This window comes from Penicillium chermesinum (genome assembly GCF_028974085.1).
Source record: "Penicillium chermesinum strain IBT 19713 chromosome Unknown utg000005l:1.0-4115287.0:1.0-4118363.0, whole genome shotgun sequence".
NCBI lineage: Eukaryota > Fungi > Ascomycota > Eurotiomycetes > Eurotiales > Aspergillaceae > Penicillium > Penicillium chermesinum.
This window is the reverse complement of record NW_026695315.1, coordinates 2292588-2320556: the sequence shown is the minus strand read 5'-3', so window position 1 is coordinate 2320556 and position 27969 is coordinate 2292588. Positions and strand designations below refer to the sequence as shown.

The following is a 27969-nucleotide window of genomic DNA, read 5'->3' as shown; positions in this document are numbered from 1 at the left end:
GGATTTGTGAACAAGACCTACGGCATCCTTAGGAGTAGCAGAATATTCAATCACCACGCCGAATAACCGCCGCGCCCTCCTCGAAATGCTTCAAAAACCGACCTGAGATGACACGGCCCTCGACTTCTCCAGCCACAACCGGCCACAGCACCCGGGCTGCACCATCTTCAAATCCAATCGGACACCCCTCGTCCCTTACATATTCCGGTGCCGCACTCATATACCCAGGGTCAACCGAGTTCATCGCAACCCGCCGCGTTGTCCACGCCATAGACGCCTCGGTCTCGGTAATCATGTTGATCGCAGCTTTGGACATATTAGTGTGCACATGGTGACCACCAGCCTTATTGCGCGATTTGGCATAGCTCTCGAGAATCCCCTCGCGGGACGAGACATTCACGATGTAGCCCACTGGCTTTGAGGGAGCTCCCTCAAGCTCTGATCCCATGAAAGGCAACAGTTCGCGGCACAAGATGAGAGGGACGAATGCGTTGACCGAGTGCGCGCTGATCAGGTCTTCGTAGGGAATCTCATTGAGGGTTTGGACCCAGGAGGACTTCCCAGACGGCACCCCCGCTGTTGTGTGCAGGCCTTTCTGGGCCATGGCGTTTCCTTTCTCGGTGGCAGCCCCAGATTCCAGTTCCAGATGGGGCGGGCCTGGTTCGATGCATGGAATCCATGATGCTGAGATTCCACCCCGTAGTCTATAGACATAGCTATGCTTGTCCGCAGGGATGTTCTTAGCGGAAGGGTGACCGAGCAGCGCCTGCTCTCGTGAGATTGCCTTCTTTTCCGCTTCAACGGGGTCAGTCAAGGTCTGAGCGGCGTTGTTGATCAGGATGTCCAATTTGCTATCATCTGACTCGGGCTCCCCATTCCAAGACCGCAAAAGCGATATGACAGTATGGACAAGCTGGAAGGCGTCTTTGGCTGATCGGAAGTCTGCGCCAACGACCTTGAGTCTCGGCTCCCACTCGCTGAAATCGGGCTCTCTCGAATACCGCATTGCTGCATCTCGAGGGTATCGCGAAGAGACTATCACGCTCGCACCGCATCGGAGCAATCTCAAGGCTGTACAGTAGCCCAGGTTGATTCTCCCACCGGTGACAAGTGCGTATTTCCCCACAAGCTTTAACTTGGCGGGCCGCGACATCGCCGAGGAGCCCAGATTGAATGCGCCACAGGGATGGCATAGTGACGGGTACAGCTCATGAGCCTGCAGCGGCGAGTACCACTGACGGCAGATATAGCATCTTTTGGGCTTGGCTGGGGCGCTGGGCTGCGCTCTTCTGTGGTTTTTATTGCGCAGATCACTGGGTGCTGCCAGCTGGGTTTCGACTGCAGCGAGAACTTCTGTGAGAGAAGAGGCAGGGGTGATCCCTGAAACGGTGGGATTTGTTTGGAGATACTTCAAGACCCTCAGGGCTGATGTGTATTCTTCGGTTTTGGGGATGTGTGTCTGCCCACTCCTGAGGTTGTCCGAGTCGCCGAACCCATTCTCAGTCTCATCAGGATCTAGGTGAGTGAGATATGCTTTGATGCCTTCGATGATGCTCTTGCATCTCAGTTCCCGTATTGAGCGAGGTAATGCCAGGCTCGGGGGAAAGGTGGTGTGATACTGCGTCTAGGAGGGCCGAAGGTGGCTTGGGGAGACGAAAAACCAGGTGACTGGGGATTTTATTCTCGCGGCAAAGTTGTTGGTCTCGCCTGAGCTGCGATGCTATTTCTTCGGGGTTTTCTGGTACGGGTTCCATGGTGAAGGATGATGTTTACTATCTGATGCGGCTCGAGGTTCTTAACAAGTCACTGATCTTCGGTGACGGCCTAACGGAACCTTCGATAGATTTCCAGGCGTGACTGAAGGCGGATTTCTGAGTCATGGGGCTGAAATGAGGCTCAAGTGGTTTCGAGAATCCAATTTCTTTCCACGAAATTGGGCCCTTAGATCCCGTCGCATGAAAGATCTAAGGTCTGTTGATCGCGCTAGGGGGTACATCAGCCCAACATGTCTATTCCAAGCATTGCCAAAGGCCTCAGCTCCGTGTCCACAGAAGTTGCAGTGGGGATACTGAACGATTTACGCATCAGGGAAGTGGTACTTCTGATGCTGCAATACAACCCCGCAGTCGATGCAGCCTTGCTCGCACACGATCACATCAGAGCGCTGCTGGGAGAAAACAGCGATGAACTGGCCAGTACTCGCCGTAAACTACAGGACTGGGTGGATCTCGCAAAGGAAGCTCAAGTTCATCTCTTTCCTCTTTACGGATCAGCCCATTACTGGATCAGTTGGTACGACAATTCAATCACTTTTTCCATCCGAACTGGATAAAGCTTCGCCACGATCTTGTTGGTGATATAGGCTCGCTCGTCTGGAAAACGATCCATGAGCGAAGTTCAGCTGCTGATTTGCAGCAATACGCGACCGCTCCCATTCCTCCGATCTCGATCAATGCTTCTGCAGCGGCGGTGAGAGAGCATTGGCGGGCTTTTGAGCTGGCCAAAAGAAACAGGACGAACCAGTGCGCTGCCCAGATCAGATGGGCAGCAGATCTTCTAGAGAGGAATCCCGATATTCTCAAACGCACGTTGGATCCGGCGCAAGTTCGACGGCCCAATCTTGAGCATATTTTGAACCGAATGAGACGCACTGCCTCGAAGATGGTTCGTCCCAGTGATCGCTACAAATTCACAACAGCGGAGTATTTCCGCTATCCATTCTCCATTCTGATTCCATTTGATGAAGCCCTGGCGATCCTTTGTGAAAGAATGGAAAGACACGGTATAACCGCTAGTGATCAGCTGCTCGATAACCTGAAGACAGAACCGAGTGGGGACAAGTTTCTCCCCATCAAGGCGCTGGCTCAATGCGTTATTGACGGCATGCCTTATTTCTACAACTCCCGTGCGTCAGATCTAAAGCCATTTGGTAAAGGGTCGCACCTGGAAGGACCCAGAAAAGATTTCGTCTCTTCAGACCAGATCAATTTGGATGCTGCCGCAACGCTCGGGGTTCTTCAGATATCAGACAAACGGTCCATGCCAAACAATGGAACCAAATTGCCCCGGACCCAGGGTACACCCTGGTCGGAAGAAACGGCCAGGAATGGAGAGATGGACAGGCCCAGCTTTACACCACACAAACCCGGGAATAATTTGGCTCGCAAGCCGCAACCAATAAAATTTGGGTATCACGCTCTTGATAAGCGAGAAGAGACCTGGCTGGAATCCTTTGTCGTTCTATATCGCCATCTGGAGGAATTGGATCGTCAGACCACTGGGCAGTCATGAGCGATAGGCTTTGCATCATGAGACGACATTAGCTTAGTTTTGGAAAGAAACCCCATCTCATCTAGAGATGAATTTTTTTGGATTGCACAAGCAGCGCAAAGTTGGGGATCTTTTCTAGCTGTGAGGCTCTGCATAGTCATAACCCAATATCAGCTGTGGTGTTGTTCACGAGAGGCCAAGACGTTTTTCACTGTCGCTGCCGCAGGGTAAAATGGCTGGGGTCCCAAGCTCCATGTAGGCTGATCTGCGAGCTGGGCGAGGTCAATATCGCCGTTGCCTAAGTAGCCAGACGTTGGCTGTGGGCTTGATCGTGACATTTGCTGTTGAACTCTCTTAACATCGGCTATGATGTTTCCACTGTAGAAGTTCTGGGGTCCTAGCTCCCAGCCAGGAAAAGGTGATTCTGATTCTCTCTTATTACTTAGATCTGAACTGTCGAGCGAATTCCCCGTGGCTGACTTTGTGGCTGAAGTGATAGAGATGGAGCCTGGCGGCAAAGAGCGACCATCTTCGAGTCGCTGGTAAGAACAGGTGCGCCCTCGCTGATTGCACTCCGAACAGGGATGGGCCCCACTGCAAGCCTTTCTGATACTCGCACAGCTATCGCAGGCTCGTTTGTGTTTTCCTCCTCGCTGGCTCTCGGGGACTTCGTAATTGCCTTCTTTGCGTGCCTTGCACGACTTCCAGTGTCTTCGCAGAACATCCCTAGGAGACCATGTCAGTATGCAAAGAACGCCAAATTTCCCCTGCAACGCCACATAGATCGAGCACCCACCCTCGACTGAACAAAGCGCCGCAGAATTGGCACCCGTATTGGCGTTCTTCATTATCTGGGAGCTCATTAGCAAACGTTATGGGCCCGGGCTTCACTGGATCTTACGCGTGGCTACATGACGCCTGAGATGATCCAGACGCCCAAAAGCCGCAGGACACTCGTCGCAATTCCACTGCTTCTGCGGTTGATCCATGCGTGCGAACTAAACCGCTTCGAGGAAACACAGGCGAGAAATAAGCCTCCGGCAAAGGGGGGAGTGACTCCGCGCGCAGAAAAATCAGGACAGGGAGGAGGAATAAAAATCAAACAAAAAACAAGCGGGAGGGGGCTCCAAGGGAAGAAAGAAGAAAGAAGAGAAAAAAGAGGCCCCTGCTCCAGTAAGCGATTCAAGACAGCCGGTGTATCGCAGAATCCCCATGAAGGAATGGCGGACCCGGATCTGCGGGTTCTCCGTGTCCGTGTCAGGAGTGTATGACAGGTTCGAAAGGCTTGAAAGGCTTGAAAGGCTTGAAAGGCCTGGGATTCAATTCGCATTTGTTTCCTGATGAGGAGTTCAGGTTGTTTTTGCCTCGTTCGTCGGCGTACCCCCGCTTGCTTCGCCAATCCTATCGGATGGTTTTCATGTCATACGTCTATAATACAACCGTTTCTGGATTTTTTCTCTATTTAAACCCATCTTTCCCCCTCTTCTGGCCATATTGATGCCATTTCGAATGCGTATCTGTAGCAACTAAACAGTGCAAAATTCGAAAATATGCCTTCCCTAAGAGATTCCCCAGTAGAAAGCGGTTCACCTCCCGAGGACCATTGGAATGGCTGGCCAAATGAAAAGGGGGTATGTAGCCATCCATGGATATTTCCAATAAAGGCCTCCTATTCTAACCACTCCTAGTTTGACCCCGAATATGAACAAAAAGACCCCGTGGAGCTCGTTGTCGTTGGCCACATCCCTGCATATGCTGCAGGTACTTTGTACCGGACGGGGCCAGGGAAGAGCCAAGTACAGACCGACGATGGCCAGCTCTATCGATTATCCCACTGGTTCGATGGGTTCACCCAAACCCATCGTTTTCAGATCATCTGCGATCCCAGTGGCTCGCGTGTTCTCTATAATTCTCGATTCTCCGCCGATGCCCTGATCGAGTATGTTCGCAAAGCCGGCTCGAAAGCCGTCTTTGGGTTTGGACAAAAGCGCGACCCGTGTAAGACGCTTTATAGCAAGATCCAGGCGGAGTTTGTGCCCCCTGAAGGCCCGTCAGCAGTCAATATTGGGGTCACACTTTCCGTGAACATGCCAGGTCTCGATACTCCGCCCCGGAGCATGTCGAACGAGCGCTGGGGTGCATCGCAGGGTATCCGGACTCTTTACGCCAAAACCGACTACAATGCTTTCAAAAAGCTTGATCCAGAGACCCTTGAACCAATCGGCCTTGCCTCCCAGGCCGACCTCCACCCCGATCTGACTGGGAGACTTTCCGCGTCGCATGCTCGCTCAGATCCCTTAACTGGTGATATCTTCAACTATAATCTCTCTTTGGGGCCCACCTGCACCTACCGGGTATTTCGGGCCTCCGTTTCTACCGGGGAGACATCAATACTGGCAACGTTCCCTGGCATCCCGGCCTATATCCACTCGCTCTTGATCACCGAAGACTACGTCCTTCTCTGTGTGTGGAATTCCCACGTCGACGTACAGGCTGTGCAAACAAAGTCCTTCAAGGATTCTATAATGCCAGTCAATCCATCTGAGCCGGCAACCTGGTATGTCATTGACCGAAGGCACGGGCAAGGTCTGATCGCGACATATGAGGGTCCCGCCTTTTTCTCATACCACACCATCAATGCCTGGCAAGAGCAATCCCCTGAAGATCCCACAAGGATCGACATATTTGCGGATCTCGTGCAGGCAAACAAGGCAGACACTCTTGACTCCGTCTTATACGAGAATATGAAATCCTCAAGTCCAAGTGCAAAGAAATATGCAGAAAACCTGACAGAAGACGAGAAATCAACTATCACGCGATTCCGTCTCCCAGATTTACCTTCCGCGCCCACCTCGGAAATTCTGAAGGCCACTATAGAATGGTCAGGATGCAGAGAGTTCTCGCCAGAGCTTCCCACAATGAATCCACGATATGTCACGCAAAGATCACGATACGTATATGCCATCACACTCCGCGGACAATCCGCACCCTCAGATGGCCTTGTCAAGTTCGATAGCGATACTCACGAGGCCCAGCTCTGGGCTCGTCATGGGCATAATCCTAGTGAGCCAATCTTTGTCCCCAATCCAGACGGGGTGAATGAAGACGATGGTGTACTTTTGAGTGTTGTCCTGGATTGTTTTCAGGGACACAGTTATTTGCTCTGTCTAGATGCTCGGGATTTGACTGAGCTTGGTCGGGCGAATGTCAAGAGAGCTGTTGGCTTCGGATTTCATGGACAGCATGTACCTTATGTGGGCATGCCGACTGGCGATTATTAGAGCAGCATAGTCTTCTATTTTGGGGATGGAGATATTCTATATAAATGCTGATAGTGTCTGATTCACTATATAAGACTTACTGGAAGTCCCAGGAATATAGCTCTTTATCGATCTGTATGGTGCATACTAGCAGGCTATCATGCCTTGTTAAAATTAGGGTAGGTTTTCCCGACCTGTCTTCACTTCAATAGCCAATATGATAACCGAGTAATCGCTAGGTCTTAACAAACGCCCAGCGAGATACTCACATTGCGCGGCAACACAATTTACTATGCACAAACCTCAACCTGGACGTCAACACATACAATTACATGATTTCCATAAGACCTCGGTGACACTATCTAGATCTGGGGATTGTTCGAGAAATGAATAGACTCACGACATGCGGAGTATAGCAACCCCCCCCTGCGGATGACACGCCCGCCAAATCCCCCGAACTTGCAATTCCGGTCAATCCATTTCGACTCCTTTGGCCTCGACCAATCATTCTACATCCAAGACAACTTACGGACTCCCAAAATGGCAACCAGCGAAAAGAATCTCCAATCTTCTGGCCACAATGCAGCCCGCATTAGACCCTACAGTCTACGTCTTTGTGACCGCAACTGATCGCCCAAGAGGCAGAGGGTACCATGATAGTAACAACAGAGGAGCTGGCTATATCGCATGGCTTCAAGTAAATCATCTTCCCATGCTGCAAGATCTCGCTCACTATCCACTCCAGCCTGGAGGCTGTCGGCTTGATCGCCGCAATCACCAACCGGCTGAAGGACCATGCGATCAGCACCAATGTAGTGGCGGGTTTCTTCCACGATCCTATCTACGTTCCTCGTGGCCGCGCAGAGGATACGATGCGGATTCTGTGGCAGTTAGCGGAGGAGTCGAAGTGACGATAGGACCATGATGGCTGGATGAGCGTTGCTATAAGGGCGCCAATTCTACTATTTCTTGAAACTAAATAGAGCAATCCAACAAAACGGCTAGATTAGGAGGACCTAGCCACATATTCCTCGACTCCATCCCTATGATACATACATCGTGGAAGAGGCATAAAAGCTGAAAATGGGTGGGGGAAAAATAACGGTACCGAGAAAAGCCCAGGACGTGAACTCAAAACATGAAAGGATACCGCAGCATGGACGTTCACTCTTCTATCTTCCACACCAGTGACGCCAGAAACAGAATTAGAAATCGCCAACCCGGGTCCTGAGGGAACAACTCCGGTACTTTTTGCATAGGCTGGCCTTGGGTACAAAGCAAGGCTGCGTCTGCTACAGCGACCTTGGTAATTGTCAGAAAGGGCAATGCAAGGCCGGTCTGACAGGGTATTAGTGATGTTACAAAAGCATAATAAAAAATGTCGAAAGGAAAAGAACATCATCGGAGAACATTGCAAAAGAATTGAAACGGATTCCACGGAGGAATAATCAGATATCATCGTCTTTCTCCATGACCATAATCAACTCGGTTAGTTCTTTGCGTAGAGCCCGGTTTCGATCCCAGACTTCGACGATCTTGGGCCGCTGGCTCACAAAGCAGGTCTTCTTCCAGGATAAACCGCCGTGTTTGGTGGCGACACGGTTGGGGAGACCACGAGCAATGTTGCGCAGGACCAGCGCCGCTTTGTACGCCACGCCGATAGGCTCTGACTTCTCGTTCATAGGCGTATCCATGTAGTACCATTTGCGGACAATTCGCTCCTGCAGAACTGCACGCTTGGTACTCGGCGGTGCTGCATTTGCGGGGCGATCTTCAGGCAGGTGAGATGAAACATGGCCCGCGACCATCGCAGTGTTCGCGCTGGGTTCTGATGCCCGGAAGCGAGGACAATTGTCCCATTGGCAGGTATGGATGGGGGTTTCTGCTGTCTCGAGTTTGAATTTGCCCGGCGCATCTTCTCCTTCGGGCTCGAGATGCATGTGGTCAGCGAAAACGTGGGCCTTGAGGTCTTGAGGGGATCCGAATGCACGGAGACACATCCCTGCGGGCTTCGAATTGTCGGCCCATTTGCAGTACAAGTAAGGGAACCCGTCGAAGGTGTATGCAGTCTCCAAGGGGCGAATCCCTTTGATGATGAACTTGGTAGCAGTTCCTGGGCCATTGATCACCTGCGCTTGTGCATTGGTAAAAGTATTGCTAACATTCTTGATGAATTCAGCGGCAGGAAGCACGCCACCCCCGGGAACACGGGAATCCGCAAAACGGCTCTGGTAGGCCTGCCACAGAGCAATCTGGGTGATTTCGCACTCTTGGTCCTCGACGAAGCAGCAACGCAGCCATTGTGAACTGCGGTCTGGTTCGGAGAGCGCCATCAATTCTGTAAGAGCTCCGGCGGGACGCGCGGAATGTCTGCTGGAGGAGGAGCGACCTTTTCCTCCTGGAGGACAGTTTCCCTCTTTGTCGGCCGCCCTTCATATGTGAGTAATGCGATCATGCGTGGTACGAAGACAATAGGGAAGTTGATAACATCCATGAGAGTCTCAATGTTGTCAGGATTCAGTGTGTATTGATACCAGAAATCCAGTGCGCCACTGAGAATATCTTTGTCCAGATCTAGGAGCGTATGATAATACATCTGCTGGAGTGTAGGTTTGGACAGACTCTCCATAGCTCGGTTGCCATCTCCAACATTCAGCTCGGTAGAAAAGTGCGTCAGTGCCCATAAGGCTTTCATGACGTGGGATCGATCTGGCGAATCGATGCAATTGACCAGCGAAATCCAGAATGGATCTTCGGCATCCGTTCTCATGTACTTCGTCACCTCCTCTGCGATATCCAATGCATCATTCTTGAGCTCATTCAGACGGGGCTGGTTGGGCACATTGATGAGAATGACCAGGAAGTCACGAAGAAGGCCGCTGGCATATTGAGAGACGTAGAAGGCATTTTCCCTTAAAAGAACCATATTCCTCACGACCAGTGTGGCCTCCTTGATATTACGCAGGGCATGGTTGAATTCCTCTGTTTCGAGACTATCGGTGGGCAAGTTCACTGGGATTTTCCGGAGTTTGTCGAGTAAGTCACGTGTGCCGTGGAGTGAGTTGAGTACATTCACGCGGTCAGTTAGCCGTCGAGGATCGTACTCAAACTCCCAACGAACCCCAGTGCATAGGTGGGTAATTTCCAGGGCTTTTTGCATCAGAGTCTCGGCAAGCAAAGGGAATCCTTCGAATTTGAACTTGTCCCATCTTTGGTTTGATATCTGAACAAGGTGATATAACGCGAAATCAACTTCATCGGGGATGCCGGATTGGAGTCCATAGTGGGCGCGTTTGTAGATGTGATCGTCTGCGAACGTCAGGTTTAATTATTTGAGCGTCAACCTGCACAGGGCTTCTATACTTACTCCGGGGTATTTCGAGATACTTGAGTGGGAAGTACGGGTCGTAGAAATCGGGCTGCTTTGCTAGCTTTGATCGGTCATGAGCAAACAGAGCCGGTCGGTTTCCAGGAGTCGGCACCTCCCTGGTCGACATAGGCAATTGGGGCTGATTCCTTCCTTCCCAACTCTCAACCGCAAAGTGTGCACTATTCGGGTTGGCAGCAGGGTTGTGGTTCATGGGCGGGATGTGTTGAGGCTGTGGTGAGGTGAAGCTTTGATGGTGCGATCGGCGAGCAGGAGTGGTGTCGGGGATGAAAGGTTGATTCACCTTGGGGGCCTGGCGCAGACCCTCTATGTTGTCGTTAGTATTCTCTTGCTTTATTCCAGGGGTTAATGGCAGGGGCCTACTTACGCCGCAATGAAGTCCGTTGTGGAGTGGTGCCGGACATCTCGATACTTTGGATACGCCGCACGACTTTTCGAGAGTGGAACCAGTATGAACGGCTTGAGAAGATCGCACAAGATCCTCGAGCTTTGGAATGGTTTGTCAAAGCTGAGGCTCGGGTGTGCCGTACAGGTTTGATTGTCCCAGGGCCTCCCAGGGCAAGGCGAATGCCAAAACGTGATCGACTCAAGGGCCGCTTGTTAAGCCAATTCAGTCAGAATTTGGAATGATGAAGATGTGCAAGACAGCGATAGGATAAAGTCCAGCCTTTACGACAGACGTTGGGTGAGGCGCCTCGTGGCCTTCGTCTCAAGGAAAGTGGGTTGCTTGAGCAGTGCGGCGTTTCGTCACTTGCGACAAAGCAGGGCTGTTAGGCGCGCTGGAGGTCGAAATTGGGGTGCGCAAGCAGAATGAGCGAGGGACACTGACGGAATCTGCTTGATGCTAATCTGCTCGAGCCTCCGATTCAATAGCAGCTAGAACCAAAGACTGGCTTGACACCAATTCCTTTGATGGCTTTGGGATCACCGAGATCCGAATCAACCAAAGTTCGCGCTGCACTCAAAACGCGCAGTCGGATCAAATATTGTTCCGCCCGAGCTATCCTCCGGCGCTATTTCTGTAAGGCAGTCATGTGACATCAGGTATTTGTTGACGGCAGATGGACACAAGATTCGGATGTCAAAGGCGGGCCCCCATCCAAGCTTATAAATGTTTCACGCCACTCGTAGCTAAACGGTTCCGAATCGAGTGTTCAAAATAAAGTTTCCAACTCGTTTACACCACGTCTTGGAACTCGACGACACTGAAGATGGCACAGCGCCAGTGTCACTCACCTAATACTGTGAGCAGGAACTACCAATTGACGTTATCAATCTGAAAGGCCTACAATACAACCAGTACCTTGCGTACGAAATACAAGCGCTTGGGATCGTGATTTCGACGGATGTTCGGTTTTGAAAGGAGTATATACAATACAGCAGAGACAATGCATATTGAGCTCAGATAAGGATAGGAAGATTCAACGGGATGAAGAGAGAAGCAAAGGAAATGGTATTTTCAGTAGAGACGCCCGAACGATCCGGGGATGCACAGTGGATGATAATAAAACCATATCGAAATCAAAAGAGACGGGAGTTTCATAAAACAAGAATAAGCGGCCCGGTCGCAGCCCTAGAAAACGTCAACTTCTTACTTTGTTGCCGTGGGTGCATCATCCGACTTTGTGGATGGGACTATCCCAGCAGCCTTGAGGGCATCGGGAATCTTGATAGGCGCAGTGGGATTTGGGCCGAGCTTATCAAGCTTTTCTCCCTTCAGCACCTTTTCCATTTCTTCCTTGGTGAGCGTCTCATATTCAATCAGGGCCTTGGTTAAAATCTCCAATTCATTGCGCTTTTCGTTGAGGATCTTGGCAGCACGTGCGCGAGCCTCTTCAACAAGTCGTCGAACTTCACTCTCGATCTCTTGCTTCGTCTCGGATGAGAGGCTGTCGTAGTTGGATGACAGGTCGACGTTACCCAGTTTCTTGGAGTAACCGAAGCGAGTGACCAGGTTGAAAGCAGTTTCAGTGGCTGCCTGAATGTCCTGTAAAAGAAAAAAGCAAATTAGTTATTGAAGATACGCAAAACCAGAACAGAAACTTACTGCAGAAATCCCGGTCGTCACATTCTCAGGGCCAAAGATAAGTTCTTCGGCTGCTTGGCCCCCCATTGAGACAGCAATGTCAGCTAGGTACTCTGAGTAGTTCCGAGACACTGTATCCATCTCGGGCAGAAAGTGGGTGACACCCAACGCCATACCGCGGGGAACAATTGTAATCTTGTAAAGAGGGACAGCAGACTTGGAAAAGTAAGCAACAAGAGCATGGCCAGCTTCGTGATAAGCAGTGTTAAGCTTGTCCTTGTCCTGAATGATACGGCTTCGAGCTTCGGCTCCCATCATAATCTTATCTTTCGCCCAATCGAAATCCAGGGCTCCAACATTGGACTTGCGATCACGGCTGGCATGGATCGCTGCCTGATTGACCAGGTTCTCCAAGTCAGCTCCAGAGAATCCAGGGGTGCCTCGGGCAATCACCGCGACATCCACATCCGTGCCGATTTGGACCTCCTTCATGTGGTGACGCAGGATATCCATACGACCACGGACGTCAGGCAGACCAACGTTCACCTTGCGATCGAACCGACCAGGTCGGGTGAGTGCCTTGTCAAGAAGCTGCGGGTAGTTGGTAGCACCGATAATGATAACACCGCTGGTCTGAGAAAAGCCGTCAAGCTCCGTAAGCAATTGGTTCAACGTCTGTTTGACATAAGCGGCATCCCGTTCGTTCCTCTTTGCACCTATCGCATCCAGCTCATCAATGAAGATAATCGCCGGAGATTTGCTACGGGCTTGAGTGAAGAGGTCGCGGACTCGCTTGGCACCGACGCCCACATAGACCTCGTCAAACTCGGATCCAGACATATAGAAGAAGGGAACACCAGCTTCGCCTGCCACAGCACGGGCCAGCAAGGTCTTACCAGTACCGGGAGGACCAACTAAGAGTACGCCTTGGGAAGCTTTCCGCCCAGCGACGAGAACCGTTCGGGGTTAAGAAGGAATTCAACAAGTTCCTGGAGTTCATCCTTGGCTTCGTCACAGCCGTGAACGTCGCTGAATCGAACAGTCTGTTTCTCGGGCTGCGCTTCATTAGGATGCGAGCCTCGGATGTTCTTCATCATGCCAGTGCTCTCGAGCAACACAGTAAGGCAGACCATTGAGATGTAGGCAAAAAACACGAAGATACTCAAAAATTTGAACCAGCGGAATATGGTGGCACCCATGGATTCGTCCACCACAACGTAGAGCGGAGAGTCCTTAGCACCAGTACCAGAAGTTTGCATATTTGCCATGCCAATTTGGTTCCCACTAGCTCGGGCTGCGACAGCCTGCCCAACAGCCTGAAGCTGTTCGGGTGTCAAATTTGACCCTTGAGCTTGACCAGCGGCGAACCCTGCGTCGGTCACGCCAACCTTTTGCAAAGCCTTGTTGAACAGTAGGTCGGTGTTTGCGTTGCTCGCAAATCGTCCAGTGCGGTATCGCTCGACGACTATCGCAGGCAAATTTGCCCGCATAAGAGCCTGGTAAAATGCATACTGCGCATTCGCGCTGTTCGGATTGTTGTTGGCTGTTTTTTCCTTCTGAGCCAAAATTCCTTGCGAAGGGCCCCCGAATATGAAGCGTTGCTGCTCGAATTTGGAAAGTCCATTGATCCTAGGGGCGGGGCGGACGCGGAATGCAGTGACGGTTGAGAAGGATCGAGTTGGTGATGGGGAGAGACCGCGAAGGAGCGATGACGATGTGTTCCAGGCCAGATTTCCTATTTTTATCATCGTCAGCAAGATGCAAGTATTTACTCTCCGTAGTCAATGAACTTACCACCACGGAGGAGCGGAGAACATCCGCGCTGGGCTGGTTGGTTCATGCGCGTCTTCAGACCATCCAGCGACACCGACTCCAGGAAGTCTGGCAACCGGACCTTCTCAGGGGGCTATATCTGAGTTAGTATCAAAAGCACTTGTGAGCTTCAATCAATACTTACCGTCGGTGAATCGCGTTCCTGCCGAGGGCGGAGTTCACGAGTACTAGAAGTAGGGACTCGTCCTGTCTGCTTCCAGGGAGCAGCCAGCATGGAAGACACCGATGGCCACATATCGGTTGTCACGGCAGTGAGGTTCTGCAAGAGAGTGGGGTTAGAAATGTTATATGATTAGGAATGGTCAGATGCGATTCATACCGGCCGCGGGATGGTGACTTGAAAGGCCATAGTTGTCCGATATACGGCGGCACAGGGCCGCGTGTTGAAAGAAGTCGGCTCTGCTGATATCGCCTATTTCAAAATGGGTTCGATGATTCTTTTGTCAGATCGAAAAGTTTTCCCCTGCCATCGTAGGTGGTAATCGGGACAAAGCGTAATGGGGTTACTGTGATGCGGCGAAAGTTGGTATAGGCCCGGGCAGTTACCCGTAGGTCACATGAGCGGATCACGTGGAAGAATTGGATAGACGAGGCTCGCCTCTCATGCTGCGCCACACCGCTTAGTAGGGTTGGCAATTTCTCGTACGTGGGAGTAAGCGGTCAGCTCTGGATCCTGGGGTGCAGCTGCCAGCTTACCCTTTTGCACTAGGTAAAAAAGAAAACTATCTCTTTTGTCATTCTTCTTTTGGAATAATACGCTATAAGCTCGGGATTATTTACCGACGTTTCGTATATCAGAGAATATACTCATATTGTAGAATATCAGGCTCGTCTTGGTGTCCTCTGCACTTGGCTGAGCATCCCATGGTTCGGGCTGGTCCGAGTTCGAACTCTAGACCCTCAAGGAACCTCCACGGCAGGTTCTTGAAGATGAAATTCCCTCCGAATCTTTTTAGCGGCAGTTCTCTGAGACGGCTTTCTACATATTGATCCATTTGTCGGAACCCTCAGGCTCGTGTCTCAGACGAATCGCTACTAGACATGCAATCTACAAATCATCAATGATTAAGAGCTTCCTTCCGGTGAAGCAAAGCATGCGCGATTCTTCTCAACACAGCTTCAACTTTCATTAAGCAACAACTCGGTCCAGGCAGCAAGCTGATTCATCAACTGAAAGAGAACCAGAAACTTATTCTATAATGTCGAAGACAATTTTCTTAATGGGCGCCCCATTACCGAGCAGCCTCGACTGGGACCATGATGAGCTCCTCGACACACCAGTCGCTCCATTTCAAGAGACAGACAGCAGTCATTTCGTTCCATTGAGCTTGGGACAGAGCACCAAAAAGTGGAGGGTCTTGCAGCCTTTACCGCACGAAGAAGTGGATGACCCTAATATGTTCTTCTACTATGGGCCCCGAGATCCAAATTTCTTGACAACGCATCAGCTCGCGGACAATGATACACAGTCAACAAACCACGACGAAACAGTCCTTTCTCAATTCTACGATCATTCATTTGCAGTCCACGAGACATCCGCAATATCCGCATCTTTCGAAGACGGAGAACAGACTCAATATAGTGGCTCCGTACTGGGTAGTCACGAAGGCAACGATTCGTCTCAACGACTCACTCCTGATACGCCCCCTTTCCGGATCTTTGGGCGTCTCAGTAACCTGCAAGACGTACCCACGGCGAGCTATCTTGAATCTGTCATCCCACAGACTATGACTGTCAATTTGGTAGTCGGTGTCATCGCCATCCACCCATCGAGGCGAGTGGTGACCAGATGGAAACAGGAACTTGAGATCGTTGAGCTGGTTGTTGGAGACGAGACTAGAGCAGGGTTCAGCGTCAATTTCTGGTTATCGCCCCTCAAGGCCGATGCCAAGACAAGCCAGATCGATCGTCTCGGTGGATCTCTAACCATGCTTCGACCACGAGATATTGTCCTTTTGCGTGCGGTTGGTCTAAGTTCGTTCCGAGAGCAAGTCTATGGGCAGAGTCTACGGGGTGGGATGACCCAAGTGGACCTCCTGCATCGGCCAGCGAATGTGACGGATGCGGGCGGGTTTTACAAGACCATCCCACCGAGCAACGACGATCTGCCGCAGAAAGTTCGCAAAGTACGGGAATGGATCCTCCGATTTGTGGGGACGGATGGAGCAGGCGGTGGCCTTTCAGGAATGTCTGAGACACAACCGCAGCGGTTGCCTCCGGACACGCAAGAGTAACTGAAATAAGAACGGTCGGACGACTCAGAGAGGATCCACCGTGGCAGTGAAATGAAGTCGGGCTATCATATGTGAAAACAATGGGGAGATTGGTTCTGCTTACCAGGACTCATGACCGCAAGCGACAGGCAGATCCCAGCCAAATTCCCGTAAGGAGCATACTTTGAGAGGCGACATCGCCTGACCTGCGGGAGAGCGCCCGTACTTTCTCCCCTTGTCGATTCAAGCCCAAGCAAAATTCACGGGGGAGGCTGTCTTTTTGGTCCCGGGCCAATTACAAGGGAAAGTGGCTGATTGTTGGTTCAGGTCTGGGCTCTGGGCCAGTCAGAGGCCTCATCCGTAGCACTCGGGGGGACCAGACCACGGGAATTGCTTCGGTGGACCTTGCCCCCTCATCGTTGCTACAGAAGCCAAGATAGGTCTTCAATGAGCAGAACATCAGAACTCTAGAGGGTATTTCCGAGAAGCCGACAAATAGACGGATTGCACTTCAAGTTTGACCGAGGACATCTGGAATACTACAACAGGAAAAATACCAGTCAATGCCACGCTACATGCCGAGGAGGAGCTTAACGCGGAAACGTTGCCAATTAAAGCCCCCCTATTGAGCACATGAGAAGCCTAAATTGTCTGTTCCTCCGCCGCCAATCACACGGGAATCCCTGGAAAGTCAAGAGATACCGGCCCACTCCCCCTTTTCCACGCTTTTTTCGCCCTTTTCGCGCGGCTGCAAACGTGTGTCTTCCAATCAGTGCCACTCACGTGCCCCACCTGCCGTAAAAATAATCACCATCAACGGCCAGGTGTTCCCTAAATAATGACTTCTCCTCCCCTACTCTTAACTTGATTCCCTTTTTGACCTTCGCCTGAACGGTTTCCTTCCTCCTTAATCTTTAATCGCATACTCTCGTCGAGCCTCCCTTTTACCCCACCATGAAGGGTATGTGCCCCTCCATGCCAAACAACTCCCCCTCTTTGCTAACCCTAGCTGCAGCTCTCATTCTTGTCGGAGGGTTCGGTACCCGGCTTCGTCCTCTGGTAAGTCCTATTCAACTGCCCGCCTCCCATTGGCCCCATTCCATAGCTTCCAGAGCCATTGGGTATGGGTTTGCTGTGTGGGAGCGCCTTGGTGTCGAGGGCACCTCGCTAACTTGTACTTCTCGGTCTAGACTCTCACCCTCCCGAAGCCGCTAGTGGAATTCGGTAACCGGCCTATGATCCTGCACCAGGTCGAAAGCTTGGCTGCTGCTGGCGTTACCGATATCGTGCTCGCTGTCAACTACCGCCCCGATGTTATGGTCGCAGCTTTAAAGAAGTACGAGGAACAATATGGTGTGAACATTGAGTTCTCCGTCGAGACCGAACCGCTTGGCACGGCTGGCCCGCTCAAGCTGGCCGAGAAGATTCTCGGCAAGGACGACTCGCCCTTCTTTGTTCTGAACTCCGATATCATCTGCGACTATCCTTTCAAGGACCTCGCCGAGTTCCACAAAGCCCACGGCGATGAGGGTACCATTGTGGTCACCAAGGTCGACGAGCCCTCCAAGTACGGTGTCGTCGTCCACAAGCCCAGCCACCCCTCACGTATCGATCGTTTTGTCGAGAAGCCCGTCGAGTTCGTGGGCAACCGCATCAATGCCGGCATTTACATCCTGAACCCCAGTGTTCTCAACCGTATCGAGCTGCGCCCCACTTCGATTGAGCAGGAGACCTTCCCCGCTATCTGCAAGGATGGCCAGCTCCACTCATTTGACCTCGAGGGATTCTGGATGGATGTCGGTCAGCCGAAGGACTTCCTGACTGGTACTTGCCTATATCTATCCTCCCTGTCAAAGCGCAATCCCAAGAAGCTCGCCCCTCATACCGAGCCTTATGTGCACGGCGGTAATGTCATGGTTGACCCCTCTGCCAAGATTGGAAACAACTGCCGCATTGGACCGAACGTAGTTATCGGACCCAACGTCGTTATCGGCGACGGGGTCCGTCTGCAACGTTGCGTTGTCATGGAGAACTGCAAGGTCAAGGACCACGCTTGGATCAAGTCTACCATTGTCGGCTGGAACAGCTCCGTCGGCCGCTGGGCTCGTTTAGAGAACGTCACTGTTCTTGGAGACGACGTTACTATCGCTGACGAGGTCTATGTGAACGGCGGCTCCGTCCTTCCCCATAAGAGCATCAAGCAAAACATTGACGGTAAGCCTCTCACCAAACCTAACTATATTCATACCCGCATCCTAACAGCTTTATCAGTTCCTGCTATCATCATGTAATCCATCCCTCTCTTATCTTCACGTCGATACGCCGTTCACACCCTTCTCTCCTACCGATACCTTTCCTCCCTTGTCTTGATGCATCGATCCGGAGTCGTTTTCCGCATGATCTTCTCTTCTTATCTCGAACTTGTTCGGCCCCGATTTCTTGCCCGTTGCCCGCGATAGCGCCATTGCCCCCACCACGTGCTTTCGCCGTTTCTTAATTCCTGCTTGATAATACATACCATCCACAGACCTAGACGGTTAGAGATGTGCGACAATGTTCTTTCTCTGAAAATTATGCTTTTTAGTCTCTTCTTTGTTTGTTATTTGCAAACGCCTAAGAATCTGCAACTCCAATTCCCGCTCTTTACGCTGATTTGACCAATTTTTCTACTTTGATGTGATGTTTTGCGGGCAAAGAAATCATGCAATACCTGTTTTAATAACATGATGGGTGCGGGGCGGGAGCTGTCGATGTAAATAATTGGAGGTCAAATTCTGACAAAAATAAGAACATGCTTCGGTGGTAGCATTTGGTGAATCAATCGCTTGCTAAATTCTATACGCAGTTCGAAAGGCTTATATATCCTAGACGATGCGAAGCAATTTGACGCCCGAGGGTAGATAAATGAAGCCAGTGTACAATCAGGCAATCATTACGGATTATCTATGCAGATTTCTCAGCCCTGTCGAGGATACCTTCCCATTGGACCCGAAGCTGCTCCATTTGCTTCCAGCATTGGCGGCCCAGCTCCACAAAGTACTCTTTATCTTCGCGAGTGAGATCAATTGCGCCTCGTTTCCTTTGTCTTTGCCGATCAGCTTCGACAACCGGCCTGCCAACGACGCCTCCATGGCCCCACCCGTCTGTCTCGGTGGATGCATAACCTCCAGTGCCGAAAAGAGTAGAAGTAGATCCCCACTTCGCTCGTCCGCCACCAGCCTGCTGGTACGGGGCCTCAGCAGCCTCGATTGCATTTTTGGCCGCCAAGGCAAGGAACACTGGCGCACAGGCGCCAAGATAAGTCGAAATAGGATGCCAAGGAGAACCAAGCAGTCGTGCAAACGCGAAAGAAGCGACCATGGCCCACATCAGGGGTAAGGCCAAAGGGACGATAGCCGTGGCACAAATACCCGGGTGCGCAACGTATGTGACAGGCAAGTCCTCCGTCTTGACATCCTTCCTGTCAGTGCCGTCGGACAGAAAGCTATCCACGGCCCAAGGAGCCACACTGGGTAGATTTGAGGTCAGTGCCAGAATATCCGTGAGAGCCTTCGACGATTCATAAGGAGAGTGAGAGCGCAAGCCTTGGATATCTTCTACATTGAAAAATCTATGCGTAGCCTCGATGCTGGAGATCCAGACGATCCGGCCCGGTCCATCAGGCGCTCCAGCTTTTTTCAGCAGGGGCACCACGTTATGCGCGAGCATATAGTGGCCGAGGACATTGGCGCAGAAAACTTCGCCAAGTGGTGGCTCTTCTTCCGTTTTGGTTTGTTTTTCAGTCACGCAGCCGACTCGCGCAATCTTGTAACACGGCCATGTCACTTGGTGCAGGAGGTCCGTGAGGACGCCGAAGACAGCCCTGGGCCAATCGATGCCGGACCAACCGCCCAGGCCGGCGTTCAGCACGATGGCATCGAGCTTCGGAAAATTTTGGAGGAGTCGGCGGGAGAGGCTGCGCACGGAGAGAAGGTTGGAGAGGTCGACGAGCTCGGGAACAAAATGGACTCGCTTTTGGGCCTCGGGGCCCGCAGAGGATTGGACGTGTGCTTCGAGGCGGCGGCGAGTGTCTTCAGCTTTGCGTGTGCTGCGAGTCGTGAAAATCACGCTGATGGTCCCGGATGTCGGGTGGGTCGCGAGAAATTCATCAGCCAGACGGCAGCAAATCGAGAATCCGAGGCCGCTGCGGCGAATTAGCACTCAATACTTTTTGTTCCCCGCGGGAGTTGTAGTTGTGCGTTCGAGGGCATGCACACCTGTTTGCGCCCGTTACCAGGATGTGCTTGTCATCCTGTGAGCCTGGAGAGGCCATTGAATCTGTCATGATCTCCCCCCTTTTCGAGCAATTGGCTAATTTCCCCGAGATGGTAGATCGGTGGACTTTATTTTGGTCGGGGATCGCTGTCATGTGATTATCTCGTCCCCCGGGCCAACAATAGGCAATCCAGAAAGAAAAGGAGGGAAAGGGACGATTGAAGCAGTCAATGGAAAACTCTCCGTTACCCTGAAACGTTTTTGATAATCTTCATTGGACCCATCTAGGCCAGGTGCAAGTATAGCTGAAGAAGCAAGCATGGTTCACGTGACATCGTAAAGTGATCCTCCCGTCCCCTTTGGCTAGGTTCTTCGCCTGGGTCATATCTCCTGCCGATGTTGCGCGCCAGCACAGTATGCGCGGGCAGTCATGACCGAGAGACTCGAGCGCATCTGGAACTCGAGTGTCTTCTTTTTCTTTGCTCTCATCCTTTTGTGTCTCATCCTTCTCACCCCAGCAGATGCCATCTACCAGTGTTATGAGACCAGTCGGCTCACTAACATCTTCTTTATCACGGGCGCCTACGTCATCACCTTCGTCTTAGCAGCTCTCATCTACGCGACTCGCATATACACCAACAGGAGTACCTTGGCTGGCATCCCAAAGGCGTGGATTCCAGTGGAAAAGGAGGATGTGAACAAGAGCGTGCGGCGTCTTGTGATGGAAGGGCTTGCCCGGAGCGCTGTTATTTCTTACCAAGCGCGCCCCCGAGACACATCGAAAGAGAAAGACCGGTTTCCAAATTACCAGGATCTTCTTGTTGACCCAGAACATCCACCATGGGGACCTATCGAACACCCCGGCTGGTCCTCCCCCCGCGTCGCCTGATTTACCCGATCTGCCGTATCGCACTGTCATCCAAGAATTGCCCGTGCTTATCGAGGCCAAGGCTGTTTCTTTAGCGCCCGCGGATGCTCTTCATACCCCTATTCTACATCAGCTCGACACCCCGGGTGACACTGGCGTCCCGGACACGCGTGTCGTGGATATACTGCGACGGCCGAATTCCATGGGGCTACGGCAGTATATTGGACACCTCGCCTCTCTGGGGGCGATCGATCCGCCGGAGCTGGGAGCCGATTTCCTCGCGCTCTATGAACGGGCTCGATTCTCCTCCCACCAGCTGCATGAATCTGATTTCCGGGAACTGATGCATCTATTCGCCGAGATACTGCGAGGCATGACCTCCCTTGCTGCTCCTGTGTTAAATGACCTCCGGGACAGCGCAAGTTACGATCGATCCTACACAGAGTCTATTATTGGGCCATCTGACGAAGAGGGCGAGACGGACACCAGAGAGCAAATTGGATTTGACGCCTTACTGGTGCGGAGCAATAGTCTCCGTCCGTCACGTGTATCAACTTGGGGCACTGAGTCTGGGTACGATACTGCGCCGGTAGCACAAAGCCCCATGTCCGCGGTCTCGCCTAGAAGCGGGTCTAACTTCAGGCGGGAATTGCGCACGCCTTCGACACGATCATTGCGACGTGTTTATTCTGAGCAGTCCGGAGACTCTGGAGGCAGTGTGATTCGACTAAAACAACCAGAAGATCCAGCGGGCTTGCCATACGTAATTAATTATGAAGGTCGTCATCGTTAGCCATGTCTCCACCTGACACGTTCCCGTGTCCTGTCCACGGATTTACCGCCTGTACATTACTTTATAGATCGGACTTATTGCTCGGATTAAGCGGATTATCGGGGTGAGCTGCCAGATGGGGCTTAGTCAGGTAAGCTAAAGCCGAAATGAAATGTAGAATTCTTGGCGCAATGCAAAATGATTGATAAGATCTTGTCATCTCCGACTCTCGAAAAACGAGCTGTAAGCGTGAAAGAACGTTTGAGTATCACTATAAAACTCTGCGATATTGACAGTGGATCGGGTGTTGCAGATTCGATCCATTCCACACGACACGGAGCTTGATCAAGATGCATCTGTTTCGGCGGGGCACGTCGTCGCTCTTCAATTCCTCTAACACATCTCTTGTCTCCTCGAAGACCGATGCCACAACAGATGCTGTCGGCGGGGATACCCTCGCAGTTGACGGGTTCAAGTCTGTCCCAGAAAGCGACAGGCTGTTTGCTAAGCCCGATCCCGCTGTCGACGGCGAAGATTGCTTGCACGATTGTGCAACATGCACCGTGAAATACCCCGCCAAGTTCGATATCGATATGGAAGATAAGCTATATGGCGAAGTCAAAGGCTGGGCCACACATATTCTGGTAGCCACAGGCAAATCTGACTGGGTGCGCGATGTAGCCGACGAGGCGGGCAGCGTTATGGAGGCGATTGAAAAGGGAGGACTAGAGCCAAGCAATGGGGTAAGGTTGCCGTTCAACTACCACAAAATAGCTATTCGAATCATTCGAATGTCTGTCTGTTCTATGCTTTTTCCTAAAGCTAAAATATTCCTTTCCATAGCGCCTCAAGCTTTCCGCATCAAACATGCCCGTTCCAGACGAATACCACATACACGAGTCCGGCCAACAGCCCACAAACGTGCTCCTCCTCCCCAGCTTCACCGTCGTCGAGAATGTCACCCCGCAATTAGCCCCAGATCTCATCGAGAACTATGTCAACAAGTCTTTGACCACCACCACGCCATTGGGCGCCGCCCCAGCATGTGTACAGACCGAGGCCGGCGAAAAAATCCGAACCTCAATCCGAATCTACCACCTCTATCTCTACCGCACTCACCTCACACTCCTGTCTACATGCGGCAGTCATTCTCCTCTGTTCGCAACGCACCCGCGATGCTCGCTGCGGACAATCTGCGCCTCTTTTACGTAAAGAATTCGAGCGCCATCTTCGACCGCTAGGACTCTACCGCGATATGGATGATAGCCGTCCCGGCGGCGTGGGAATCTACTTTATCAGCCATGTTGGTGGGCATAAGTACTCCGCCAACGTCATTATATACAGGCGGCGGGACTTCGAGTGGTATAAGCGCGAAAGCGAGGAAGCCAGAAGCGAAGAGGGCGCTGCGCAGGGAATCTGGCTAGCGCGTGTGCGGCCGGAGGAGTGTGAGAACATTGTCAAATATACTGTCCTGCAAGGGAAGGTGGTGAAGCCTGAGAAACAGCTGAGGGGTGGATTTGATCGAGAGAAGGGATTGACGAGTTGGTGAAACCCATGGATGGGCGTTTACCAGTACTTCTAGTATTACTCTCATGGCCCAACTTCCGGGACCCGATTCTTCCAGATTCTCCTATCTAGATCACTCCATATCAAGCGTGACCTCTAGCAGGGGGGAGATCGCGGGCGAAGAAAATGGACGAAACCCCCCTTTCAAAGAATTATACCGGCTGGGTCAGAAGAAATGCAGATGGGTTCAAGTTTGAGGTGGCGGACCGTTATTGGAAGATCCCACTGCGTTGGCAACCTTGAAGTCCCCGTAAGTATAGTATGCGATGTGCAAGGCATGTGGCTTGGAGTCACTGGCCGTCTGCAGTTGGCATCATGGTGATTTATAGTGCCAGTGATAGTCTTCACCTGATTGACTACCAGTAGCCCTCTGGCAGCTTGTACATCTCAACACGTGCTCTGCAGAATACTTCGAGATCTTCTGATAGGGATTCGATCGAGGTAGTGTTAGTTTCGGTCGAATATGGCCTTTTAGCCCCGAATCTCGCAGAATTCACGAAACCTCGCGAATAGCCAACCGGAATATGTTATAACATACGGCAGGCAGAGAGCTTGCCCCTCCCTCCCCCACGAGCTTCTTACTACGAACTTGGCCGAGTATCTCACGTATTGCAAAGATAGAAGCACCTGGAAAGACCTTCCGGTGAGGCAGGTCCACTGTATCTCATCTCACATCGCTTATCCTTAACTGGCTGTCTTTCCAACTAGTCTGATACGTCTATACACCGGGACCCTGATCCAGACATGGGCCTTGTCGAAATGTGGTCCTCTTAATGTATTCTCGCCGAATCCAACCCGGGCAATTATGCCGACAATTCCATACCAATATAGACGACACTCCCATTGGCAAGCACGTGCAATGCTGTTTCTCGTCTCCGTCAAGAGAAACCTCCAGAAGTATACCAGCACCTGCCAAGGCAGTCGGCTATACTCCGTACTCCATGCCTACCTAGGAATGTGCTGGTACCGCCCCACGGCCAGGACAGTAATTTTCGAGGAGAACAGACCAGTGAAAACGCGGATGATTTGCAGCTAACGCATAACAGGCAAAAAAGGCGCTCTGGCCTAGCGTAAGTAGCCATATTGCTAACCAAAAGCGCTCGATACCACCTTTGAACCTCTACGAAACAGCGGCTGTTGCCGCTGCTCTCGTCTACATTTTCCCGATCCAGTTTAGTGTGGTCTGGCGGGGGCGCCTGAATCCAAAATTAACCTTCAAAGAAACAGCCACGAGTCGGCTGGGAAGGGACCTAGTGGGGGTTGCCATGAAATGTCGACGTGCAATCCGTGGAATGGACCCGTATTAGGCTAAACTATGGCGCAGTCAAGGAGATGAGGCCACATGAAGATCCAAGGGAGAGTGCGTACTTTTGGATTTTCTCGCCTTCCAGCCAGTTTTTTTTTCGAAAAATAGTGTCTCGCCAACCCGTATGACACCCCTGGAGCCATCCTATAGAATCGTTGCATTCGCTTGTAGCCGACGGTAGGCTCCATCTCGCCTCCACAAATTAGCCGACTAAAGTTTGATTGACAGGCCCCCGTCGCCTCTTTACAGTGGCCCCACACCGCCGGTGTTCACGAGGGAACTTTAGGACTTTTGACCTTTTAGACTGTTCGGGAATCAGGGGTCTTGAGAGACTACTGCCTACTATAGATGGACCACTGTAATCGACCAACGTCACCTGCACGAACCCCCGCGCGCATGAACACGGAGTACACCACTCCTTCTAGCTTCGAGGGCGCATCGCGGTCGTATAGGTCAAGTCAGGCGATGTGCCCTACATATGCAGGAGCGCTTGATTGGTGCTTGCGTGGGAAATGGGAGCCGCAGGGTTGATCTGCTTGGCCCATGCACGCCTTGAAACTTCTCTGGAGTGTATGGGCTGCCTGTTTTGGCGGAGGGGGAAGATTGCTCCGCGGCGACACCAGGGAACGTCCAATAAACCTCCCGCGACAGGGTTCAAGGTTGGGTTCGGCCTGCGCCGTCGAAGAAGATCGGCTGGGCTCTGGGCCGTCGATCCCTCGTATCCCAATCTTCAGCTTTTGTCCTGCCTGATGGGGCAAGGATGCGCTGCATAGCTTGCCATTCGAGCTGGATGGCCTTAATGTTACCGTGCTCCAACGATGCATCGATGGCGGCCAGCCCCCAGTTCCCAAAGCTTGTTTTCTTGGTCTGGATGTTTCATTTCCCGTCCCTACCCCAAACTAGGCCCTGGGTAGCATTTGGCAATGCGTATTGGTAGAAGAATAGCCTACCTTCATTTTACTAGCTGATGCAGATCGACTCTGGACCCTGAGGCCAAACACCCTTTACCCCACTTCCTCGCGACTCACCTGCGTAGCTACGGGCATACGTGTTGGAGGATCGACGAGGAACAGCAGACGAGGTTGTACGGAGTACTGCGGGTGAGCTGTCCTACCCAGTTCCTTTCGAACATTTCTCCTTTTCGGGGGTTTCTGGCGAAAGCTCTCATTCTCTGCAGCGAAGAACCCCCCCTCTTTTCTCTGCTCCAGATCCCATGGGAACACAGATCGGATCTCGTAGCGAGGGGACATGATTGGAGTGTGAGATGCTCGAACCAGTTGGTCGTACCAAGTCCAATATCAAAGCGCCAGGGGGACGACATTCAGGCTTTCCAAAGGGAGGGCGTTCCAGCAACCGGGAAACTAAACACCCTAGAGGACCCGCCTCGGGAACGACCAAGTAGCGTACTCCGCCTGGTATTACCGCAAGTTACCGCACCTGCCATGTCCTGTGTCGTGCCCCTGGTCCAAGCTCCCTCTTGCAAATGGAAAGTTTACAATTGGTTCTGGAATGGGGAGACAGTCTTCCCCCGACCCCACCGAGCTAGGCAGGATCAGGGTCAGATCGCGACAAGGGTTCTCCAAATATCGAAGACTTACGAGCCCCATACGAAAGGTTTTGGAGAAAGTGGGTCAATTGACTGGATTCGCGATTCCCCTTGAGGTTACAAAGATTGGCCCGTTCTCCAAAATGCTAGCGAAGGCGATCCAGGCCGGCAGAAGGAGGGTCTCCTACCTGGCACCTATCTAGGTCAGTAGTGACCCCAGACCATTTGCAGTAATTACCTCATGGTCCGAACCGACTCGCGCCGTATCTGCCTAGCCTGCTTCCTCGCGTCCGCCGCTACAACGTTGGCTTGTCATCGGCCATGAGTGGGTTGATGGGTGATCATCTTGATACTGCGCGGAAACTTCATCCCCTTTGGGACAGAATCCACGAAAACCATCGTATCTGTGCTGTCCCCCACCCTTCCCCCTTGCGCCTGGTGTGATCTCATCTAGAGGGCCTGGGGGATGGGCTTGGTCGGAATCCGGAGCTTTTACGGTTAGTGTCATGCGAGTTGTACGTCGGTACCAATCATTTCCCGCAGCGTCGGCCTGTCGTGTGACGTTATAGTGCCGGTCACGACCAAGCAGAGAGGTATTCTCTCCATGGCCTCGCTCTGGATTTGACTCGCCTGGAAATACGACAGCTGTCAACGAGCGCAGTTCGACGTACGAGGAAGAACGTCTACTGTCTGACCCCCACGGAACCTGGAGCGCAACCAACAATCGACAACAGTTTGGCGTTAACTAGCCTCCGGATATGACATCGCGTGCCATGTCGTCATGTCCATCTGCTCTGTGCCTTCTTCGTGCACATGGATGGGACCAACAAGGGGGTGGGTTATCCCCTGCACTCGCTGCTTCTTCACCCACCCCCTTCCTGGCTGCAATATGGGATACGATCACTAATCCGGGTTCCAGTTGAACGGGGCTCACTAATCGAACAGTCAAGGAAGGAAACTATAGCTGTTTCTGAGGGACGAGTAATTTCTCTGCCTACAATGGGGTCGGAGGTCCTGCGAACCCGCTCCGGCCAATCACCACAGGCCAAGGTTCCCTCTGTACTAATCATGAAGTGAAGGGTATTCGTCCATTCAAAATCGCCTATCCCTATCTCCAGGTTTTGAAGAGGGTCAATACAGACCGGTGTACTCCACCGAGACTAGCCCATGACCCTGATCAGCCTAAAGGCCATCAGCCACCAGACCGGGTCCACGAAGCAGTGACCTGTGCTCGTAGATGGTGGCACCTAGCCAACGTATACTGTACATGAACCCCGACCCATCAAATCCCGAGTCACCGGTGCCCTGCAGTTAGATAAAAAGCAAAAAACGGAACGCTTAATCATCGCCCCACCCACTGCCCCTCTCCCCACCTCCCGCGCATTCGACCCTCCGGCCCCACGCAACACCAGACAGGGATGGGGGATCGATTCGTCTCGTCGACAGCGGCTTGGCTGGGGCTTGAGTGGGGGGAGCGGAATCACCCGGAGCCCTTGGCGCCGAGAGTGGGAAACCGAGTGATCGAGATCTCAAAAGGTTGGACCACGGCGGTGATTTGCGCTGGCCCTGGAGGAAATTGCGGAGTAGGTTTGGGTGGAATGATTTTGCTTTTTTGCTCCAGGAATTCCAGGTACTCAATACCCAGCCCCAGTCGTCCCCCAGTCGTC

General features: G+C 52.0%; 13 protein-coding genes across 13 annotated transcripts; 7 read left to right on the top strand and 6 right to left on the bottom strand.

The window, feature by feature from the left end:
• Window positions 1–46: 46 nt before the first annotated feature.
• On the bottom strand, window positions 47–1754 carry N7468_007031 (SDR family oxidoreductase; the record flags this gene model as incomplete). Its single annotated transcript, XM_058476327.1, has 2 exons — window positions 47–1624; window positions 1662–1754. The coding sequence occupies 2 exons, from the start codon at window positions 1752–1754 to the stop codon at window positions 47–49; spliced, it is 1671 nt and encodes a 556-aa protein (XP_058329217.1).
• Window positions 1755–2005: 251 nt separating this feature from the next.
• On the top strand, window positions 2006–3291 carry N7468_007030 (uncharacterized protein; the record flags this gene model as incomplete). Its single annotated transcript, XM_058476326.1, has 2 exons — window positions 2006–2288; window positions 2363–3291. The coding sequence occupies 2 exons, from the start codon at window positions 2006–2008 to the stop codon at window positions 3289–3291; spliced, it is 1212 nt and encodes a 403-aa protein (XP_058329216.1).
• Window positions 3292–4820: 1529 nt separating this feature from the next.
• Window positions 4821–6551, top strand: N7468_007029 (carotenoid oxygenase family protein; the record flags this gene model as incomplete). Its single annotated transcript, XM_058476325.1, has 2 exons — window positions 4821–4901; window positions 4959–6551. The coding sequence occupies 2 exons, from the start codon at window positions 4821–4823 to the stop codon at window positions 6549–6551; spliced, it is 1674 nt and encodes a 557-aa protein (XP_058329215.1).
• Window positions 6552–7110: 559 nt separating this feature from the next.
• Window positions 7111–7441, top strand: N7468_007028 (uncharacterized protein; the record flags this gene model as incomplete). Its single annotated transcript, XM_058476324.1, has 2 exons — window positions 7111–7178; window positions 7276–7441. The coding sequence occupies 2 exons, from the start codon at window positions 7111–7113 to the stop codon at window positions 7439–7441; spliced, it is 234 nt and encodes a 77-aa protein (XP_058329214.1).
• Window positions 7442–7978: 537 nt separating this feature from the next.
• Window positions 7979–10322, bottom strand: N7468_007027 (putative chromatin remodeling complex subunit (Rsc9); the record flags this gene model as incomplete). The annotated part of the gene is made up of 4 exons (XM_058476323.1): window positions 7979–8806; window positions 8890–9839; window positions 9898–10224; window positions 10286–10322. The coding sequence occupies 4 exons, from the start codon at window positions 10320–10322 to the stop codon at window positions 7979–7981; spliced, it is 2142 nt and encodes a 713-aa protein (XP_058329213.1).
• A 1187-nt stretch (window positions 10323–11509) lies between these two features.
• Window positions 11510–12784, bottom strand: N7468_007026 (ATP-dependent metallopeptidase FtsH/Yme1/Tma family protein; the record flags this gene model as incomplete). The annotated part of the gene is made up of 2 exons (XM_058476322.1): window positions 11510–11905; window positions 11966–12784. 2 exons carry the CDS (start codon window positions 12782–12784, stop codon window positions 11510–11512), a joined length of 1215 nt encoding a protein of 404 aa, XP_058329212.1.
• Window positions 12785–12858: 74 nt separating this feature from the next.
• N7468_007025 (uncharacterized protein) lies at window positions 12859–14126 on the bottom strand (the record flags this gene model as incomplete). The annotated part of the gene is made up of 4 exons (XM_058476321.1): window positions 12859–13679; window positions 13739–13850; window positions 13902–14036; window positions 14097–14126. 4 exons carry the CDS (start codon window positions 14124–14126, stop codon window positions 12859–12861), a joined length of 1098 nt encoding a protein of 365 aa, XP_058329211.1.
• Window positions 14127–14976: 850 nt separating this feature from the next.
• On the top strand, window positions 14977–16011 carry N7468_007024 (uncharacterized protein; the record flags this gene model as incomplete). The annotated part of the gene is made up of 1 exon (XM_058476320.1): window positions 14977–16011. One exon carries the CDS (start codon window positions 14977–14979, stop codon window positions 16009–16011), a length of 1035 nt encoding a protein of 344 aa, XP_058329210.1.
• Window positions 16012–16944: 933 nt separating this feature from the next.
• On the top strand, window positions 16945–18281 carry N7468_007023 (mannose-1-phosphate guanyltransferase; the record flags this gene model as incomplete). The annotated part of the gene is made up of 4 exons (XM_058476319.1): window positions 16945–16951; window positions 17006–17049; window positions 17181–18204; window positions 18262–18281. The coding sequence occupies 4 exons, from the start codon at window positions 16945–16947 to the stop codon at window positions 18279–18281; spliced, it is 1095 nt and encodes a 364-aa protein (XP_058329209.1).
• A 652-nt stretch (window positions 18282–18933) lies between these two features.
• Window positions 18934–20302, bottom strand: N7468_007022 (3-keto-steroid reductase; the record flags this gene model as incomplete). The annotated part of the gene is made up of 2 exons (XM_058476318.1): window positions 18934–20173; window positions 20247–20302. The coding sequence occupies 2 exons, from the start codon at window positions 20300–20302 to the stop codon at window positions 18934–18936; spliced, it is 1296 nt and encodes a 431-aa protein (XP_058329208.1).
• Window positions 20303–20674: 372 nt separating this feature from the next.
• On the top strand, window positions 20675–21905 carry N7468_007021 (uncharacterized protein; the record flags this gene model as incomplete). The annotated part of the gene is made up of 2 exons (XM_058476317.1): window positions 20675–20962; window positions 21036–21905. The coding sequence occupies 2 exons, from the start codon at window positions 20675–20677 to the stop codon at window positions 21903–21905; spliced, it is 1158 nt and encodes a 385-aa protein (XP_058329207.1).
• Window positions 21906–22234: 329 nt separating this feature from the next.
• Window positions 22235–23096, top strand: N7468_007020 (sucrase/ferredoxin-like domain-containing protein; the record flags this gene model as incomplete). Its single annotated transcript, XM_058476316.1, has 2 exons — window positions 22235–22627; window positions 22797–23096. The coding sequence occupies 2 exons, from the start codon at window positions 22235–22237 to the stop codon at window positions 23094–23096; spliced, it is 693 nt and encodes a 230-aa protein (XP_058329206.1).
• A 2314-nt stretch (window positions 23097–25410) lies between these two features.
• On the bottom strand, window positions 25411–26006 carry N7468_007019 (uncharacterized protein; the record flags this gene model as incomplete). The annotated part of the gene is made up of 2 exons (XM_058476315.1): window positions 25411–25623; window positions 25785–26006. The coding sequence occupies 2 exons, from the start codon at window positions 26004–26006 to the stop codon at window positions 25411–25413; spliced, it is 435 nt and encodes a 144-aa protein (XP_058329205.1).
• Window positions 26007–27969: the final 1963 nt, after the last annotated feature.